At 31.2% G+C, this 20,330-nt stretch overlaps 1 protein-coding gene and 1 non-coding gene across 3 annotated transcripts in view; both read left to right on the forward strand.

Annotated features, from left to right (window-relative positions):
* The window catches only part of LOC106055209 (ATP-dependent RNA helicase cgh-1-like), a 32,669-nt gene extending 13,230 nt beyond the window's left edge, over window positions 1-19,439 (forward strand). For both annotated transcript variants that reach the window (XM_013211396.2, XM_056009766.1), the window contains exons 5-11: window positions 188-331; window positions 599-693; window positions 1,792-1,914; window positions 4,852-4,980; window positions 5,101-5,281; window positions 13,264-13,417; window positions 14,858-19,439. In XM_013211396.2, coding sequence (XP_013066850.1) covers window positions 188-331; window positions 599-693; window positions 1,792-1,914; window positions 4,852-4,980; window positions 5,101-5,281; window positions 13,264-13,417; window positions 14,858-15,083 — 1,052 coding nt within the window. In that variant the 3' untranslated portion in view covers window positions 15,084-19,439. The remainder of the gene's footprint in view (window positions 1-187; window positions 332-598; window positions 694-1,791; window positions 1,915-4,851; window positions 4,981-5,100; window positions 5,282-13,263; window positions 13,418-14,857) is intronic.
* Window positions 14,688-14,756, forward strand: LOC129923017 (small nucleolar RNA snR61/Z1/Z11). The gene has a single exon (XR_008774952.1). It is a non-coding gene; the product is annotated as a small nucleolar RNA snR61/Z1/Z11 (small nucleolar RNA).
* Window positions 19,440-20,330: the final 891 nt, after the last annotated feature.

Here is a 20,330-nt window from a genome sequence, read left to right on the forward strand (position 1 = left end):
TTTACAAGTAAAATGTACTAAAATATACTAAATTTTTACTTTAAAAGCACGAGTAGAAATTTATATATCATTTATAAGCAAACTTTAAATGTGAAATTTATATATAAGTGATGCACTCTCACTCAATATAAACAAGGTTTTTAAAATTTAGTTTTTAGATTGAATTTGTTTTATATTATTTTTGCAGCTCTTATAATAGTACCTACCCGAGAACTTGCCTTGCAGACTAGTCAGATTTGCATTGAACTTAGCAAACATATTGGTTGTCGTTGCATGGTAACTACTGGAGGCACAAATCTTAAAGATGATATTTTGAGGTTAACAGAACCAGGTAACTGTAATAAGCTATGAAAATCACAAAAATGTAAATCTACATTAAGATTTATTATTCTTTGTTTACGATTTACTTATAGAAAGATTTTCAATCAAATAGTTGTTGAGAAATCTGGGTGTTTTTAGTAATTAGAAAAATATTTGGAACTGAGAGTAAGAATTGTCCTTTTAGTTTCTCTTTTTGTATTGCAATATTTGTATTTAACAGCATAAAAGAGTTTTTAAACTTTTGTTAAATATTTAAATTTATTACTTTTTGTTTCAGTTCATGTAATAATAGCAACTCCTGGACGCATTCTTGATTTAATGAACAAAAACTTGGTTAAAATACAGAATTGTGGAACACTTATTTTAGATGAGGTAAAATCATTTCAGTCTATTACAGACCTGCCTACCGTTACGCAAAATGCGTATTCGTTACGCAAAATCTCCAAAAAATGACCGTCAGTACGCAAATACGCATTGAACCCGTCGCGTTACGCATTTCGTATCCTTTTTTTCCCCTCTCTTGACTAGCTTACGAGCGGTCACGGAGGTCACGCTAAGCCGTCCTGTTTGGGGGGGGGCAGAAAAGGTGGGGGAACACATTGTGTCCAGATCTATACGTTGATTGGTTCTTAAAAGCAATTAGATTTAGTCTAGAAATGAAGAACGCGGGAGTGAGTGAGTGGCGGGTTGGTACCGTCAGTTAGCTGATACACCGTGACTTTTTTTTTTTGTGTTCATTAGTAGAAATTATGTTGAATCCCTGATTCATTTGTATAGAAAAAAATATCGAAGTGCTATCGATTCAAAACACATTGAGTGACATTGTAGATATCTAGTCTAGATCTAGTTAACTTGTTATACAGGAGTAGATCTAGAGTCTAGCTAGTCATTACGTTATGTCATGATTCTCTACATTACTCTACAATCTAGATCCAATTTACAATTTAGTTGTAGTATGATTTAGATCTAGATCGATAACATCTACTACCATCTAGTCTAGATCTAGACTAGATTCTTAGTCTTAGTATAGAATAGATCAAGGATGAAGGTAGGCCTACGAAAGTTGTGGAGTAGACCTACGTTTGTAGCGGATCCACGGCATCGGTAACACTCTTGAGGCCAGATCTAGAGATTATATTCATTATATAGACATAGATCTAGATCTAGTCTAGATATCTCTATTGTCGTATTGATTTAGATTGTAGATATAGATCTAATCATGACATTTAGATCTAATATTATATATACACACACACATATAGATGTATATATATTATATATGACAAAATAGTGGATCGCGTAAGTCACGGTAAGTGTTACGCATTCAGGTGCCAAAATACGCATTTTGACCATCAGCGTTACGCATTTGGACTTTTATTGGTAGGCAGGTCTGCTATTATATTATTTATCATATCTTTTAAAATTGATATAAGTAATTTTACTAATATAATTTATATTCCTTTTTTGTAGGCTGATAAGTTATTGTCTCAAGATTTCAAAGGCATGCTTGATAGTATTATTGGTCATTTACCTAAAGATAGACAAATAATGCTTTACTCGGCTACATTCCCTCTAACTGTCGAGGCTTTCATGGTAAGAATGCATTTATCTTTAACTATATGTCAAGCAGACTTTTTGTAATAGTGTGGATGGTTGCATTAAGTAGTGCTTGTAATATTGTAATTAATTTTGCTGAAACTAGGAGTAATAAGCTTATATAACTTAGGAAAAATTGCCAATCATGAACAATGATATTTTTCAAAATCTGTTTTAGCCCTTTCATAAAAATGCTAACTTATTAATAAACGGATGTTCACATGCTCAGTACTGCAGTTTAATTTTAGTCCCCATAGACTATCAAAAGAAATGCCTGGTGGAAAACTTGTGTTTTCATATTGTTATAAGGATGCTCCATGAAATTTTAGCATATGATGAAAATACATAACCAGTTCTGCTGCTGAATAATAGTATGATTGATATATTTTTCTGATGCCTTTTTCATGGAAATATGTCCTATCAGGTAACTATTGTAAGGGCTGGAAATGATTGACACTTGAGTTTTGATGCATTCAAATTCTGGAAATATTTTTCAAATATTAGGATAGTTTATGTTATTATTAACAGATGTTGATTACACTCTATGGCAATAAAATGTTTGTTGTAAAATGTTTTACATGTTTCGGATGTTCCTTCAGAGTTGAAGGTAGTTTACTTCCTAGTCCCGCAGGTTTGAACCCAGGACCATCAATAAATCCAAATGACAGTCCAGCGCGCAAACCGCACGACTTAAATAGCTCATGTTCCACTTATTTAATTCTGCTAATTCTGAATTTTAAAAAAAAAATCAGGTTATTTTTATTTTATTTAGATCTTTTGAAAAAAATCAAGACAAGATCTAGATCTTACCTGAAGTGGTAGATTCTGAATTCTTGTAGATATAGATCTACTTCTAGACCATCTATTATTACTACGAAGTTCAGACCTGCCTACTGTTACGCAAAATGCGTATTCGTTACGCAAAATCTCCCAAAAATGACAGTCAGTACGCAGATACGCATTTAACCCGTCGCGTTACGCATTTTGTATCCTTCCCCCCCTCTCTTGACTAGCTTACGAGCGTGAGTTACGAGCGGTCACGGAGGTCACGCTAAGCCGTCCTGTTTGGGGGGGGGATAAACAGAAAAGGTGGGGGAACACATTGTGTCCAGATCTATACGTTGATTGGTTCTTAATAGCAATTAGATTTAGTCAAGAAATGAAGAACGCGAGAGTGAGGGAGTGGCGGGTTGGTACCGTCAGTTAGCTGATACACCAACATGACTTTTTTTTTTGTAAGTTCATTAGTAGAAATTAATTATGTTGAATCCCTGATTCCCGTATTTATTTGTATAGAAAAAAATATCGAAGTGCTATCGATTCAAAACACATTGAGTGACATTGTAGATATCTAGTCTATATCTGGATTCTAGATCTAGAATCTAGATAACTTGTTATACAGAAATAGATCTAGCTAGAGTCTAGCTAGTCATTACGTTATGTCATGATTCTCTACATTAGTAATTACTCTACAATCTAGATCCAATTTAGTTGTAGATCTAGTATGATTTAGATCATTTTAGATTGACTAGATTCTAGATCTAGATCGATAACATCTACTACCATCTAGTCTAGATCTAGACTAGATTCTTAGTATAGAATAGATCAAGGATGAAGGTAGGCCTACAAAAGTTTGGAGAGTAGACCTACGTTTGTAGCGGATCCACGGCATCGGTAACACTCTTGAGCCCAGATCTAGCGTAGATTATATAGACATAGATCCAGATCTAGTAGATATCATCTCTATTGTCGTATTGACTTTTTTTGGTAGGCAGGTCTGAAAGTTAAAACTGAAGTAAAATCTAGATAATTAGCATTAAATTAAAATTGAACCTATAATCTATGATACATTTTATAATTTCTAGAATATTGTACATCTAGATCTAGAATTTTGTAAATCTCTTCTTTACTAGTAACTGTAGATCTATTTCTGAAATGTAGATCTTGGATATCTAATGACTATTAGACTAAATATTTTTAATTCTTTTTTTCCTAAATTTTCTCCTCCTTTGGATAGTACTATTCATTTTGCTCATTTGTATTTCACTATCCTGTTATGATTAAACTTCAATAACTTTTTATCAGAAAATATTGTATTTGGTATTGAATTGTAGGAGAATGCATGCTCTTTTTACACAACATAAATTAAAGTTTATAAATCCAAAATCCATTTAGTTTAATGGGGGAAATCAACGTTGGCATTGTCAATTAGGAGAGAAAGTTAAACCATTAGTTAAGGCGATTGAACTCATCATTTAATAATTTAGATAAAACTTTTGATTTCCAGCATTGGACATAATTAAGATACTTAAATAAATTACAGGTTGTCATAATGTTAATTTATATTATATATATCTAATATATAAGAAGCAAACTAGCATTGTTAAGTAATAATGGAAGTTCTATTTATTGCGGTTGCAATATATGGTTGCAAAACTTAAACTTGTAAATGTTCGTCTTTGGGACCCATAATTCTACCTCGTTTTCAACCTGGGTGTTCCTTATTCTAATATGTCTGTCTATATATATATATATATGTATACTTAGTCCATCATTTGTAAAACAATATTAAATTTTATTTTGTAATGCAATAATTCTACTACTTTTAGGTAGAGTAATAAATTGATACTGTGACAATAACCTCTAATTATCAATAAGAAACTCATCTATAGTTTTTTTCTATAGATTTAGATATTTGTTTTATATCTAGTAATTCTTTTTTCTGTTAAATTAAAAAATCTGAATAATCCCAGCTAAAAATAAAAAAAATCCTAGATGATTAGCCTACAGCTTTCTATATGATGAAAACATTCCAGTTCTGCTGCTGAGCTGTTTGAATGACTACCATTATCTGATCACATACATTAAAACAGTTATTAAAACACTTTTGCTTTTATTTAAGTGTGGCTTAAACCTTAATTGTCCTTGTTTCAGAGAAAACACCTGAAAAACCCTTATGAAATCAATCTCATGGAGGAGCTTACTTTAAAAGGAGTTACACAATACTATGCCTTCGTTCAAGAAAAACAAAAGGTTCACTGTCTCAATACATTATTCTCAAAAGTAAGTTTTTATTTTTAAAATAAGGCAAGCAGTAATGTTTATTTTTTTACACTTAAAGCTTTCAAACTAAAAAATCCAAGTACTCACCATGCTATGTTGTTGTTTTTTTTCTTTTTGTAGCTTCAAATCAACCAGTCCATCATATTCTGCAATTCTACACAACGTGTTGAGTTGCTAGCAAAAAAAATTACAGAACTAGGTTATTCTTGTTACTATATTCATGCTAAGATGAACCAACAGCATCGCAATAGAGTGTTTCATGACTTCCGAAAAGGACTCTGTAGAAATCTAGTATGCTCAGGTTAGATAATTTTCTTAATCTCATGATTCTCATTGATGCTAAGTTGACTTGATTTTACTGAAATTGACCATAAAATTTTTTAATTTCAAACTATTACTACTGTGAATATATCCCTTTTTTTTTTTTTTTTTTTTTTTTTTGAGGAATCAAGTGAAGAATATTATTTAAATTAGATAATCACATTTCTGCTATTATTTGTGTTCAAATCTGATGGTCTAAGGTTATTTTATAGACCTATTCAACTGCTGAAAGGCTCACATTATAGGCTAGTTATGTGTTAATATGCCTTTAAACTCTTTGTCTTAACAATACTAGTTTTCATGTTTTGATGACATTATTCATTTTATCAATTTGTAGTCTATTATTTTTTCAGTAGTAAATATTTTGTATCCATATTTACACATAAAACAATAGTTGAAAATATAAGAGAAATTCAAACTATGCTAGAAATAGATTTTCATAATCACTGGTTATGACAGGGTTGGTAGCACTCCTAAAATTCTCATAAAAAATGAAGTCTACTAAAATCCTAAAATTCTCATAAAAAAGGAAGTCTACTAAAATCCTAAAATTCTCATAAAAATTGCCAGAATTCTCTTAAAATTTTGTCCACTCTCCTAAAATTTTTAACCAATATTTAACAAAAATAGAATTTTGCATATTTCTTGCTAAAACCTTTTTGGGAAAAAACAAAAGCATAATGATCGCATGACTTTACAGGCTGGCTATGCTAATGAGCTGACCAGTGACGCGTCTAGTCTTTTACCCACTTGTGAAGCGCGACCTCGTGATTGAAGATGGCCTTGGCCCAAGCAAGCATTTCACCTGAAGGCAGTGTAGGAATGGCTGTTTCCTTTCATTGTTACAACAAAAGATGCACTAGATCTAGTTTGTAGTGACTATTGTCTATAATTAAAACTATTACCAGCCTAATGTACACCCCTCTGTGCCCTCCCTCACCTATAATCTTCTTGTTGTCACAGTGACTTTGCGTGGAAAGTCCATAAACCATCTAGCTAGAAATAGTATTTAGATTTTAGTGAAGATAAATCGCTCCTAACATGAAAACTTCGTGAATTTTAGTCAATTTAATGATCTTGATACAACTAATGTCTAGATTATTCTAGAAATACGCTAGATTCTAGACTTAACTATAATCTAGTGAAGATAATTCGTACACAGCTGTGGAAAGTCCATGAATTTTAGTAACTAGATTTAGTAACTAGAGTCTAGATTTACTGTAGATTCAGTGGAGATCATGGATGCAAGATAGCTGGCATGCCGGCAAAATCGAAGTTTAAAAAAAGCTTGCCGGCAAATGCCAGTCCGACTGATTTGCCGGCTCCATATCGGACTTTTTTTTTTCACATTCATGTTTTGATCTTTCAAACTATAACTTAATAAGTGGAATTCAAAGAAAGACAGGAAGTTACAATTATTAAGTTACGGTGCATGCGCTATTTCTGAACTTTCGCTTTTTATCTAAAAAACGTAAACAAAAGTTAGTAACAAATCCGTATGGCCCCGGCCTCAGGCTAATTTAGTAAGTAGATCTAATTCAAATAAGTTTGATCTGCCGCCATAAAAATTGAAACCAGACCTAGAGGCTAGATCTAGCCTATAGATCTAGATCTATTTCTACATTTTAAAATGATTTTAGAAGTTGAATGTATTAATTAACCCGAAAATGCGAAATTACCGTACTGTATCATCGCCGTAAGAATAATGATAGATCTAGTTAGTTATAAAACATATATAATAATAAAAAGTAGATAGATCTAGTATCTAATCTATTATAATCTATTATCAGATATAATATTCTACTAGTAAAGTATTGATCTAATTAAATCTAGATTCTAGAGCTAGGTCTAATAATAAAAAACGTATTTTAAAAAAGGCAAGACTCTAGATCTAGACAGAATAGTAGATTAGTAGATGATTCTAGCTAGGGCTAGACTTCTATCATCTAATGATCTAGCATTACTAGATTAGTGTCGAGATCTAACTTCAAGATCTAGAACTGGCCTATCTATGTGCATAATATATATAAAAAAATGAAATGTTCAAACGTGCATGTAGATTATAGTAATTTAAGTAAAAGCTCAAAAGCTTAGAATTTTTAGTTTATATTTAAATATGCTTGCATGTTTTTTTTGGTTGCCGATCCCCCTTGCAGGCAAAACGGGGCTCTGTTGCTTGCATCCATGGTGGAGATAATATTCGCACACAACACAGTGGTGAAAAGTCCGCGAATTTTAGTGACTTAGATCAAGAGTCTAGATGTACTGTAGATTTAACAAAAATATTTCGCACACAGCTGTGATAAATCCCGTAAAAATTATTTAGTAAGCAAATGTCAGAGTTACCTACAATTATGCATCTTGCATATTTTGTACGCAAATGGACTAGAAAATGCGCAAGTACGGTTTATCACCTGAAAATATGCATTTTCCCATCTACAGCACCCCTTCTCTCCACCCCTACCCCCCCCCCCCCTTTCGAAAAAAAAAGTAATTTATGCTAATCCTATATAGATCAGTGCATCAATGCCTGGATATAGACTATTCTTAATTAATCTGCCACGAGATAGTATCGCTTATTTTTTTCCGCGCGCTGACGCATGAAAATTTAAATGTTTAATAGATCTTACTAAACTAAACAAAACAGTTCTTTTCGATGTTTCAGTTTATATGAATTCTTCAAACTGATTGGGAATTAATTGATTGATTAGTTCTTATTCATCTAGACTGGATCTATAACTAGATTTAGAACTGAATGTAACAAAAACTAAAGAACTTATAATAGATTTTAGAAAGAAAAAACAAACTATACGAGAACTGCAAATAAACACTACTTCTATAGAACAAGTAAAGGCATATAAATATCTAGGCGTTATCATCAACAACAAGCTTTCATGGGAAGACCACCTTTGACAAAGAAAACAGCCCAGCGACCCTTTTTTTTTTATACAAACTCAATAGCTTTAAACTAAGCAAGAAGATCCTTGAGACATTTTACAAAATCTGCTAACATACAGAATAACTTGTTGGCAAGGCAACGCCTCATCTAAACTGTTGCGACGTCTAGAAAACATCATTAAAAAAGCATTAAAAATTACACTCACAACATTACCACATTTAAAGGAACATTTTGAACAAAGGTGCTTAAGAAAAATAAAAAAAATCTTGGAAGACAACGGCCATCCGCTCCATCAGAACTACGCCAGGTCATCGCGAAGTGGGCGGCTGCTGTCAATCAAAACAAGAACGGAGTGGTACAAAAACTCGTTCGTACCTCACTCGGTCAGACTCTATCACCGCCACTCATTGATCAGGGAACATGAAATGCACCAAGATACCTGTTTGTAGTCGCTGAATGAACTCTTTATGTTGTCTGTTGTATTTATGTGTATTTTTCTGTTGTGTTGTCTTTATATGAGAAACGAGTCCTTGTAATCACAACAAATTTCCGTAAGGATCAATAAAGCAGTCTTAGTCTTAGATCAAGAGATATTTTACGATGTTAGGCATCTATAATTGAATTTACATAAATCTAGATTAAGATCTAAGATCCAAATCTTATTCTATTCTAGATCTAGGCTAGATGTGACCATGTGCTTACTATACTAACCTAAATGAAATTAAATATATTTAGAAAACTGACTAGATCTTGGTCTAGTAGCTCTGGATATCTGTAACTAGATCTACTTAAAAGCAGCAATTTCTGACATTTATAAAGAGATTTATTGATCTCCTTATCATTTATGGAATCTAAAATAAAAAAAGAGGGCGAAATTGGCTGTTCTAACTTTGTATAGGTCTAGATCTAGACTAGTATTTCACGACAGAGCTATTCTAGATCTAGATTTCAGCTTTTTTTTAAACCACCAAATTCAGGAGAGGTTTCATTACTTATGCAGACATGCCTACAGTTCCGCATGTCCCGCAAAAGCATCAAAAAAGCTCATGTTCCGCATTCACGTTTTTTTTTGTTCCGCCAAGTCTGAATTCCGACAAAAAAAAAAAAAAAAAAAAAAAAATCAATTATTTAGTAATAGTGCGAAATGAAAATACTGAATGAAAATAAAATATATATAGGTCTGTGTTTATTGTTTACATTTTATCTTCTCCCGGACCCGGTGTGTCCTAAATTTACGAAGATATGGTTGAGCTAGATCTAGACATAGATCTAGATCTAGTACTCTAGGTACTCTAGGTCTAGATACTAGATCTATTCTTAGAATCTAGTAAGTGCTAATAAGCCAAATGTTCTCTTCAAATCCCTTTCTTTTCCCAACAATGGCTCTACTCTATTAGTCTAGACTCTAGAATTTCTAGTTAGTAGAATCACTCTAGTCTTGTACTACTACATATACTACTAGATTCTAGATCTACATCTAGACTAGTTACTAGATCTAGTACAATACTGTCAATACAAAGTAGTAGAGACAACTCTAGATCTATTCTAACACTAGTAACTCACTGTCTACTCTAGTTAGTAACACTAACTCAACTGGTTTCTTAGGTTTCTAAGTAAAAGGATTTTTTTAAAATACGTTATTAAAGATCTACACCTAAATGATAATAATGTAATTAACTTAGACACAGTAATGCTAAGGCCTAAATAAGGCTATCTATATTATATCTACTTATTACTTACATTATTTACAAAGTCTAAATTGGGATTAGATTACTAGATATTATAACTAGATGATACTAACTAAATCTACATCTATCTACAGAAATAGACTTATAGGTGATAGATCTCTAGATTTCTATGTCTATGTATCATTATCATGATTATGTAATAAATTTAGTTCTCAATAAGTCCATAGATCTAGACATAAATATTTAGATCTATGATAAAATTATTATAATATGTGTTCTTAGACTTAGAGGACTTATTAGATGTAGGTCTATTCCTAGACTAGTAGACAGACTCTTAAATTATTTTAGATTTAGAACTAGAGACAACTTCTAGAGTGACTAGAGTAGAGCCCTAGAAAAGGATAGATAATCAAGTAGATCTAGAATAATCTAGTAATTATAAATTAGAATAATTAGATTTAGATCTAGTACTAGTAGTAGTAACTAGGTAATTATAATAGATTTTTTTTAGAATTCATCATATAGGAGTTAGAACTATTGATTTCAAACAAAGGATATAATTATGAATTAAAGGTTTTCTTACTTTTAATTATATTATACTATTTACATCTAATTTATAAGAAGCAAACTAGTATTGTTATTAAAGTAATATAATTGAAGTTTTATTTATATTGCGTACAGAATGGCTGACAAACCTAAACGCGTTTATGTTCCACATTGGGGCTCAAAATTCCACATTTTCAACCTGAGTGTTCCACATTCTGGGTCTTGGGGGTAGGCATGTCTGCTTATGAGGGCCTAAATTCAAAGAATGAAATCAGGGGCATTCATGTCTGTATTTGCAAAAGAAGATTTAATTATGCTGACAAAAATGATTAATTCTTGATTCCTTGTGCCCTCCTTCAATACTTGTTTTTATTTTATTATAAAACAACTTCAAGCATCAGAAACCAGAATAAATAGCTTTATCTTAAAACAGCTATTCAGCAGACTCAATAGCTCAGCCTGTATATTAGAAATAAATTTAATGACTAATAAGGATGCCCTGCCTGAAAAAAAAAAATCTTTAAAAATGTTTGTTATTAGTGATTGTAGAGCCAAAGCTTTCATTGCAAACTCTGCAAAGAATGGTCTGAAAGAAGAACGGAATTCTTTCAAAATGTGATAAAATATTTTCAGTGTATGGATAACTTTTAAAGAAATTACATATAAACAAAACTACTTTGATAGAATTTGATGTCACTGATCCAGCTATGCAAACCATTAGATCTGGTGTTAGACTAATTTCACCTGTAACAAAAATTCCTTTTTTTTTTAAATGAATTTTCTGTTGCGCTATTATGGGGATGTGGAATACATTAGAGGCATTATGATCATAAAATCATTCCCACGTGACAAGAACGGCTTCATTCTAACTTAATCTACAAAGATTAAAAGTGTAAATATTTTGACAAATGTACACAATGTTATGTTGTGTTAGGATTGCTACTTTTCGTGTATGTTACATGCTTAAATGAGTATATTTCTTTATATTTAGGAAAATACACATTTGCACCTCAAAATACACATTTCCAGGTCTGGGAATACACATTTCCCTTTTGGCATGTAGGCATCCCTGTATAACATACAAATAGGCCTGTATATTATAGGCTATGTTTATGAGAAGGATTTAAGCACAGTTAATAAAAAAAATAAAACATATATTACCTCAAATGCCCACCATGACTCAAGTAACTATAAGATACAAATAGGAACTAAAAATGTACATTTCCACCACAGAAAATACACATTAAGACAGCATCTCTAAGAATGTTTCTTATTTTAAAAAAATGGAATAGCAACCATTTGTAATGTTCTTTAATAAATCTTTGAAAAAAAATATGGTTGGTTTAGTTTTTGGGATGACAGTCAATCTGTTACTTGATTAAAAGATAACATATATATCTATATACATACATCATGCATTTCATCCTTAAAAACCTCCTAAAATCACCTAAAATTTCGTCATGGAAAAGTGCTACTAACCCTGTTATGATAAATTACAGAATAATTTAGATTTTATTCAGAAATAAACCTTTTGCACTACTTACGGTTCAAAGTGCCACTTGGACTGGTGTAGCTATGGTGACAATTTTTACAGACAAACCATCATAAAAAGAAAAACTTCAATGCCCAGCTGATTTAAATTTTTATGTAACAAGAAAAGACATTACCTCCATTATTAAAATTAAAATAAAGTAAAATAAAAAAATAAATTAAAATATTTGGTTCAAACCTGTGACACCATCAGCTGCTTGAACATACGATGTTACTGATTCGGCCAGCAGGCTATGCATGCTTTTGTGATTATTTATGTTCATTATATGGGCATTAGATCTAACACTAGACCTAGACTTCTGATTTAAAATTTGTAATTTATATTAGATTTATGTAAAAAAAAATATAATTAAAGCTTTAAATAATCTTTAAATAAACTTGAAGCAACTTTAAATTTATACTCAAGTTGTCATGTAATATTGGTACAATTACGACTGACTACACCATGTTTTCTTTTTAAATTATTATAATTGAATAATTCCAATGATAGGCCTTTAAATCTTTTTAGGTGATGCGCAAAATTTTCCTGTACATTAATTAAACTTTTGAATCAATAATGCCTAACTTTCAGAAATTCCCAAACGCGGTATTCCTTTCAAGAACGCAATAGTCCTTTGAAAACCGATGTTGGCTCTAAGTCTAGTTCTCTAGCCAAATTTACATTTTTTTTTACTTGAAAAAAATTATAAAGGTCAAACTAGAGTTTTCCCCATGTGGCCAATGAGCTAGTAATTCTTTTCTCAGTGATATACATCAACCATTAAATTTCTAGGAAAATAGTTAAGAACCATTTTTGAGATCAGCGTCCAGGCTGGTTCCTTGCAGGTTCTACTTTCCATAAAGTTCTGACTTGAATAGAACTTAAGAAAAATAGTTTGTTTGAAATTTAAGTTAAAAATATACCATAAAAAAAGGAAGGGCAAAAAAGGCTTATTTTCTAGATGGTCCACAGTAATTGAGTTAAAGGATATGCTGACAAAATAATTAAAAACATTTAAATATTAACATATAAATATATTATCATTATGTGTAAATTATTTTGAAATTTGGATAATAAAAGTTAAAACACACCAGACTTTCTATTCCATATAACTGGTCAAAGTTAAAGTGTTTTGTAATTCAAAATAATATTTAAAAAAAAGGTATCCTTGTGTTAATAAAATCAAATTTAAAAAAAACATTGGAAAACTATAAAATGAAACCTAGAACTTCTTTTAATTGTGTAACAGACTTTAAACTGCAAAATGTATATTTTTTTTTATTTTTTTATTTTTACAGATCTATTTACTAGAGGTATTGACATCCAAGCTGTAAATGTTGTTATAAACTTTGACTTCCCTAAACATTCAGAGACCTACCTGCATAGGATTGGTAGGTCTGGAAGATATGGGCATCTTGGTGTTGCTATAAATCTAATCACATATGATGACAGGTTTGTAATAATCTTTTATTTTTTAATTGGTATAAATCTTATTAGCTATAGTTATAAGTTTTATGTAAGGACAGCTGAAACCCCCCTACGGTTCAAAATTATCATTTTTTTATAACTGAATGTTATACAGCATTCATTTCTGAACAATTTGGTGTATACAACGTCCAAATTCAAAAGTATTTTAAATATTTTTTAATATTTTGTATACTAACTTAGTTTTTACCACAGAGGTTGTCCTTTTTTGCTGTTTTCTCCTATTAACCATTTTCATATTTTTTTGTTCAGAGATGGCGTGATAAAATATTTATTAATGATATTTTGCCTTGATATTTGGCACAAGTAATCTTATATATACAAGTATGAAAGTGAAGCAGAATAATTACAAAATGTTGAAAACTTTAGTTTTTTTCTATGCCTTTTTTACACACACACACACACACACACACCCCCCCCACCCCCCCCCCCCCCTTGAAATAATGGGCCACAAACAAGTTTAGAGCTGTACCTTTTTTTCTAATCAATGAATATGGTTCACAATCTTCTACTAGTATTGAATAATCAACAGCTAAAGTTTTATTGAACTAGATTTAGTAGTTTTCAAGAAATCTTGACTTGAAAATTAACTTTTTTAAAAATATTTTTAGCTAAAAATAGCCCTAAATATATTTTTTTTCTCAAAAAGCTAAGATATATAGAAAAATTATTTATTTTCTTCTATTTGCATGCCGCCCACACATAATTAAAAGCATTTTTTTTATTATTAAAACATGTAATTTCTATTTGGTGGTTTAAGCTGCCCTTAAATTTCATTTAGTTATTATTTTTTTTTTTATTGTATCAAGTTTTTAAACAGTCACTTTTAACTTCAATTTTATTTTAAAAAATGTTACAGCAATTTTTACATTATTTTAGTGATTTTTGTTTGATTGCTTTTATTGGCCATTGTCACATTCATTCAGCTTATGTTACATTGACTAACTTGTTTCCTGCTTGATATGGGACAAAACTTTCATTAGTTAAAATGCAATGTATAAATTGGAATCAAGAGGCTCTGGATACGATGATTCAATGTAATAAAACTCATTTATTGAAAAACTGAGTATATTTAAAATTGAACTACAGTTGAACTGGTTGAATCTACTAATTTCATCTAGCCTTACATATTCTATCAACTACCTAGAAATCTCTACTTAAAATGTTAATCTATGGAATGATAGGAAAGAAACTTTTTATGTTGATATATGAAAAATATTTTGTGTATTTTATTTGTGTGTTATGATGAAAAAATTCTATCCAGTTCTGCTACTGAGCAAAATGATTGATAACAATATTCTGATCACTTGAAAACAATGACTTTTCATGCTTTTTTTTTTTTATATTAACATTAAAACAAATTACAAAAACAAATTAATCTATGATTAATCTCTATTCAATTTACAGATTTGCTCTTCACAAAATAGAACAAGAGCTGGGTACAGAAATCAAACCTATCCCAAAGACAATTGACCCGTCCTTATATGTTGCTGAAGCTCAGCAAGTAGACCCTGAAGCTGAAGAAGAATACTATAGACAACAGCAGAATCAACAGCAGCAGCGAACTAATAACAATCATCAACAGCAAGCGCCAAGAGGACAACCAACTCACCAGCAGCAAACTGTAGCTTGAATTCATTAGTTTGCCTGCCTAGAATGTGAAGTTTTTTTTTTTTTTTGTTTTTTTTTTTTTCATTGACTAAGGATTTTTTAAATTTCATTTTGGAAATTACAACAGTTTACCAGGATGTGTGAAAAGTTGTGCCAGTGTAAAAGTTAATTGTGGTATAGTTTTTGAGGATGTTTGACTCAATGATATAATATGCTTCCTTACAAATCGCTCCTGACTCACAAATGAAAATGGGAGTCTGTAATGGTCAAATACTCTTTTGAGAGCTAATTAAAAAAAACTTCAGTTGAGCTTCCAACACTAAAGAAATGGATGGAGATAAAAACTCATGAAGTGTAAAATACCTTTGTACAGAATCGCGTGTGAGGTGTTTTGAATGCATTATTTCTCGAACATTTGGACATCATTGTCCTTGGTGATTTATACAGCTGACATGCATTGTGGAACAATATGTGATTCATTGTTAGTGTTGATTGTCATGTATCAGTTTTACAGAATCAGATGATCTGAATGCATGACAACAACTACTTGGCAACAACTACTTTGCAACGCTGCAGCACTGGTGCAATTAACAAATAAATGCTTTGTTCTGAATTCTACTATTTTTTGTATCAACACATCAGATGGAATGGCTTTTGTCAGAACAAAGCAGAACTGTGCAGAACAAAGTAGGAAAACGATTGTGTTGACCTTTAACATTACTTGACCATGCATGTCATAGGACCAACACTTCTACTCGTGATCTGCACGCATTCTTTTGACCAATAAGGCAGCAAATGCTTTTACTTTTCTATTCACATGCTACTGATAGAGATTTGGAAACCATTCTAGCTCAACTTAACAATTTAGCAGTGCTTATTTCAATTACAGACCTTCATTTGGATAATCTTTCTCCACCCAGTGATGTGCTATAAAAGTTGTGTAACTTGAAAAGCTTATGACATTGAATGCATTAGTTGTGTGTGTATGTATGTTCTGCTGATTTTTTTTTTTTTTTTCAATTGGTACTTAGTTTTTATTGAATAGTGTAAATTAAAGAAAAAAGCATTTTAAAAAAATTTAAAAAATACTTTACTAGATAGGTGTTATATTTAAGGGAAAGTTGAGTTTAAAAAGTGTTTTTCAATGCTGAAAGTGGAAAACCATGATAATGCCCCACCTCACCCCAATAGTTCATTTAATGAAACACATTAAAAATATATTTCAAACAGTAATTCTTGTACACTATAAACAAGGTTGTCTTGTTATTATTTATACATATTTATATATATACATACAATAAGTCATTTAACAAAGCATTTCTAATTGCCATACTTGCTTTGAGAAATTTTGCTTCCCCTATTTTTTTTTCTTCCCCCCACTGTGTGATATGGTATGTATGTTTCATTCTATTGATTGTGAGCAAAGATTGAAATTGTAATATATGTTTACTAGTTCAGAAGAGACAGAGAACTTGTTTAAAAAAAAAAAGCAAGTTCTTTCTGTCAAGAGGATGTGTTAGTTTATCAGCTGTGTTGAACCTGGTTTTGTGTATGTCTGTTTGGATCAACTTATTTTTAATGCAAGAACTTTAAAAAAAAAAATATTTGAATGGATGTGAGAGTAGTAGTGAAATTCAGTGCCATTTTGTTCCTGAGCACTGTTGAACTTTACCAGAATGTTAAAATATTTTTTTTAAGTGTTGTTTGTTGGTATTTTCCCAACCCAATGTTTCACAATGTTGATGTAAATAAGAAATATCTATGTAAAATCTAATTTAATACAAACTACCACATTACATTGTCATCTCTTGGATAGAGGTGAGAATAGCGTCATGTTTATGTCAAGTTTTTCAACATTTCATCTAAACACTCAGGGCAGTGAGGTGTAACCAGTGTTAGAAATTATCTCTATAACATGCCTATTTGTAAACAATAGTGTTATTTGGATTTTTTAAAAACAGGTTTCTTGAAAAAAAAAACTAATGCTACAAGGTTTTACGAAAAAGTATAAACCTATTGCCTAAGATTTAAAGAAGGCTTTAGTAAAAGGTTTTTCTTGAGGTAGTCTTAAAATCATCGTTTTGCCACTAAAGAAACCGTAATTTTACAATTTGCATAGAGTTAACTATGTTGAGAATTGATTGGCTAACTAAATCTTGTTATAGTACACTTATCTGCCCTGAGTTACTCACTATTGCAAACAAGATTAAGATATACAATTTATATTCTATTGAAGAAGTTAATGGTACCCCCATCCCAGTGCCAGTGGGTGAAAAGAAGCTTAGGTGTTCCCTTTACTGAGATCATATTTTGTTAGAAATTGAGTTAACTGTACATTGGCATTGGTTACATTTTGTGTGTTTTTTTTTTTTTTTCTTAATTTTAAAGAAAATGTGCTCCTGCTTAATTCATCAAAGTATTACTGAGTCAGGTAAACTAGTGTTTAATTCATGTTTGTTTACAGAATAGATGCTTATAAATGTGAGTGAGTGATTTTTGAAAAGATTTTGGACTATCTCTTGGTCATGACTAACTATTATTAAAAATATACTTGTTGGGATAGTTAAATACCATTGAGCTCATCAAATCTATTATGTTCTTATTAGTTTTAAATCTCTGATTTAGAGTAGACGGAGCCAATGAAAACATTTCCTTCCAAAAGAGTATTAAAACCCTTTTCCAAATAGGTTACCACAAAGATTAGATTTTACTATGGATAAAATAATGAAATCCAACTTGAACTTAACATTCTCAGACAGAAGGCATTTCTTATTTCTGTCATGTATCTGCTGTTCATCTTGAGTTTCCCATCAGTGCCTTTGGTTGTGTTTGTAAAGCTTGACTAATTCTATCTCAGGATGTGTGTAGTTTGGAAGAATGCTGTTTATTTGGCCCATTCTTATTCTGAGGAAGCTCAAGATGTTAGGCATTAAGTTCTTCTCAGTGGTGATACAGTGATCCTTAGTCTTTTGTTGGTGTTATTTTAATGTATTGAATGCTTTAAAGACATAATTATAGCAACCATCCAATATGGTTTTGCAATTAAATTACAAAAAAAATAGTGCTTTAGCAGTTGATCACTGCTACAGAATTTTGTAAGGTTGTTAGGTTTAAAAACTCCTGTTTTTTGTTTTAAATGTTAAATGATACAACAGAGCATAAAGTGTATGGATTATATTAACATGCCCAAGTTGTATGGTGATATATATGCATTATTTTATGTTAGAACATTTTATTTGTGTTTTAGGCAGTACTTTCATGTTAAGTTACAATACTAAGGTCTATATTATTAACATTTAAAAGCTTTTTTTTTTTTTTTTTAATTGTTTTAATGTTGTTGTTTTTTTTTTTTTTACTATAACAATTTTCAAGAGTATTGTCGAAATAATTAGAAAAACAAAAATTGTAAACAATTCTGAACATATTGTTCATTTGACATTTCTGAAATTAGTTTCTACATTACCTAATTTTTGTGATGTAAACCTAACATTTTTCCTTTCTTGAACTTTTTTTTTTCCTTTCTACTAACACCAGTTACCAGATAGACAATCTATTCATTTTATCTCTTAAAATTTATTTATGGCTTTTTTAGGCTTATTTCCTAATCTGGCAACTGATGTTGAAACTAGTGTACAATGCACTCTTTTTTGGAGTGGCTTGGAACATGTTTGACAAGTTTCTAAAAGATAACAAAAAAAAAATTGTGTGTTTCAATTAAAAAACACCATGTAACTGTAAACATCTTTTGTTTTCCACACCATTCAAAAATTAAAATTACATTTTGGGAACAATTTTCAAAGTGGTTAAAATGTAGCCACTAGAAGTGGTGTGTGAAGTCTGTCAATGTCTTGTCTTGGTGAGTGACTGTCTTGTTAGTTTTGTCTTGTTGTGTCATTGTTTCAAACAGTTCTGCAATGATATGGACTAGAGAAACAGTCATTACAGTATGCCACTAGTCAGTTTGGCAGAACAAATTTGTCTTTGTGGAGTGAGAGTTGTGGTGAAGGGTGTTGTATTGTCATAAGGCTATACCAGTGAAATGCTAAAACACTTTTAAGTCCAAGGGCGACTTGGCATAAAGAATGTTTTACATGGTTGTTGGCCAGTTTGTTTCTGTGTTTAACCCTCAATTTTTTTTTAATCAAATGAACATTTTGTGAAGAATTCGATGAGGGATCTATGTTATTTGTATTTTTTTTTTTTTTTTTTTTTTTTGCTTTCAAACATTTCTGATCAGATTGTAAAAGTTAAAATATGATACAAAATTTGTTGTTTTGGAAGGGAGAAAGGGGGGGGGGAACTAAAAGTGTACTTTTATTATTTTAAGAAATCTTTGGATTTTTTTTTCTTTGCAAAAATAAACTAATTTTGAAAGCAACAGATTTGTAACTTGATTTTCTGGTAGTTAACCAACATATTGCTGATGTTTTACATCTCATATCACTTGTTTATTGATTTATCACAATATCATTACTGTGTGAAAATCTAAAATTAATTTTTTTAACCTCTCACGTTTCACATAATATTGGCCCTTGAACTACCCGGTATTACATTGATGCATTCCTTGATCTCATTTTTAGCCGCCCCCGAAAGGGGAAAAGAAGCTATTAGTTTTGTGCGAAATGTCTGTCCGTCTGTCCCATTTAGATCTCGTAAACTAGAAAAGATATTGAAAATCCGACAACACAATATTTTAGACCATTTAAAGTTCTGATGGCTACTTTTTTTTTCTGAAAGCGAAAAATCTAATTTAAAAAATCAGTTATGCAAGCAGTTTTTTTAAAGAGAAAAGCTAATAAGTATGCATTATAAGTTAGACCTAATTTAAAATGAATAGTAATCTTGTAAACTTAATTTTCATAAACTTTTTTTTTTTTTGCGGAATTTTTTTTTTTCTTCTTTTTTTTGTGATTCGAATAAGAGATTAAACATTTTCCAAAACAATTAGATCAATTATAAGACATCAGTTAGGCCAGGGGAGGTGCGGTGGCTGAGCGGTAAAGCGCTTGGCTTCCGAACCGGGTGTTCCGGGCTCGAATACTGGTGAAGAATGGGATTTTTAACTTTGGAATCTTTGGGCGTCCACTCAGCTCTAATGGATACCTGACAGTTGGGGAAAAGTAAAGGCGGTTGGTCATTGTGTTGGCTACATGACACCCTCGTTAACCATAAGCCACAAAAACAGATGAACTTTTACATCATCTGCCCTATAGACCACAAGGTCTGAAAGGGGAACTAGTTAGGCCAGGTTCACATCTAACTTTACATT

This window comes from Biomphalaria glabrata, chromosome 14 (genome assembly GCF_947242115.1).
Source record: "Biomphalaria glabrata chromosome 14, xgBioGlab47.1, whole genome shotgun sequence".
NCBI classification, from domain to species: Eukaryota; Metazoa; Mollusca; class Gastropoda; family Planorbidae; genus Biomphalaria; species Biomphalaria glabrata.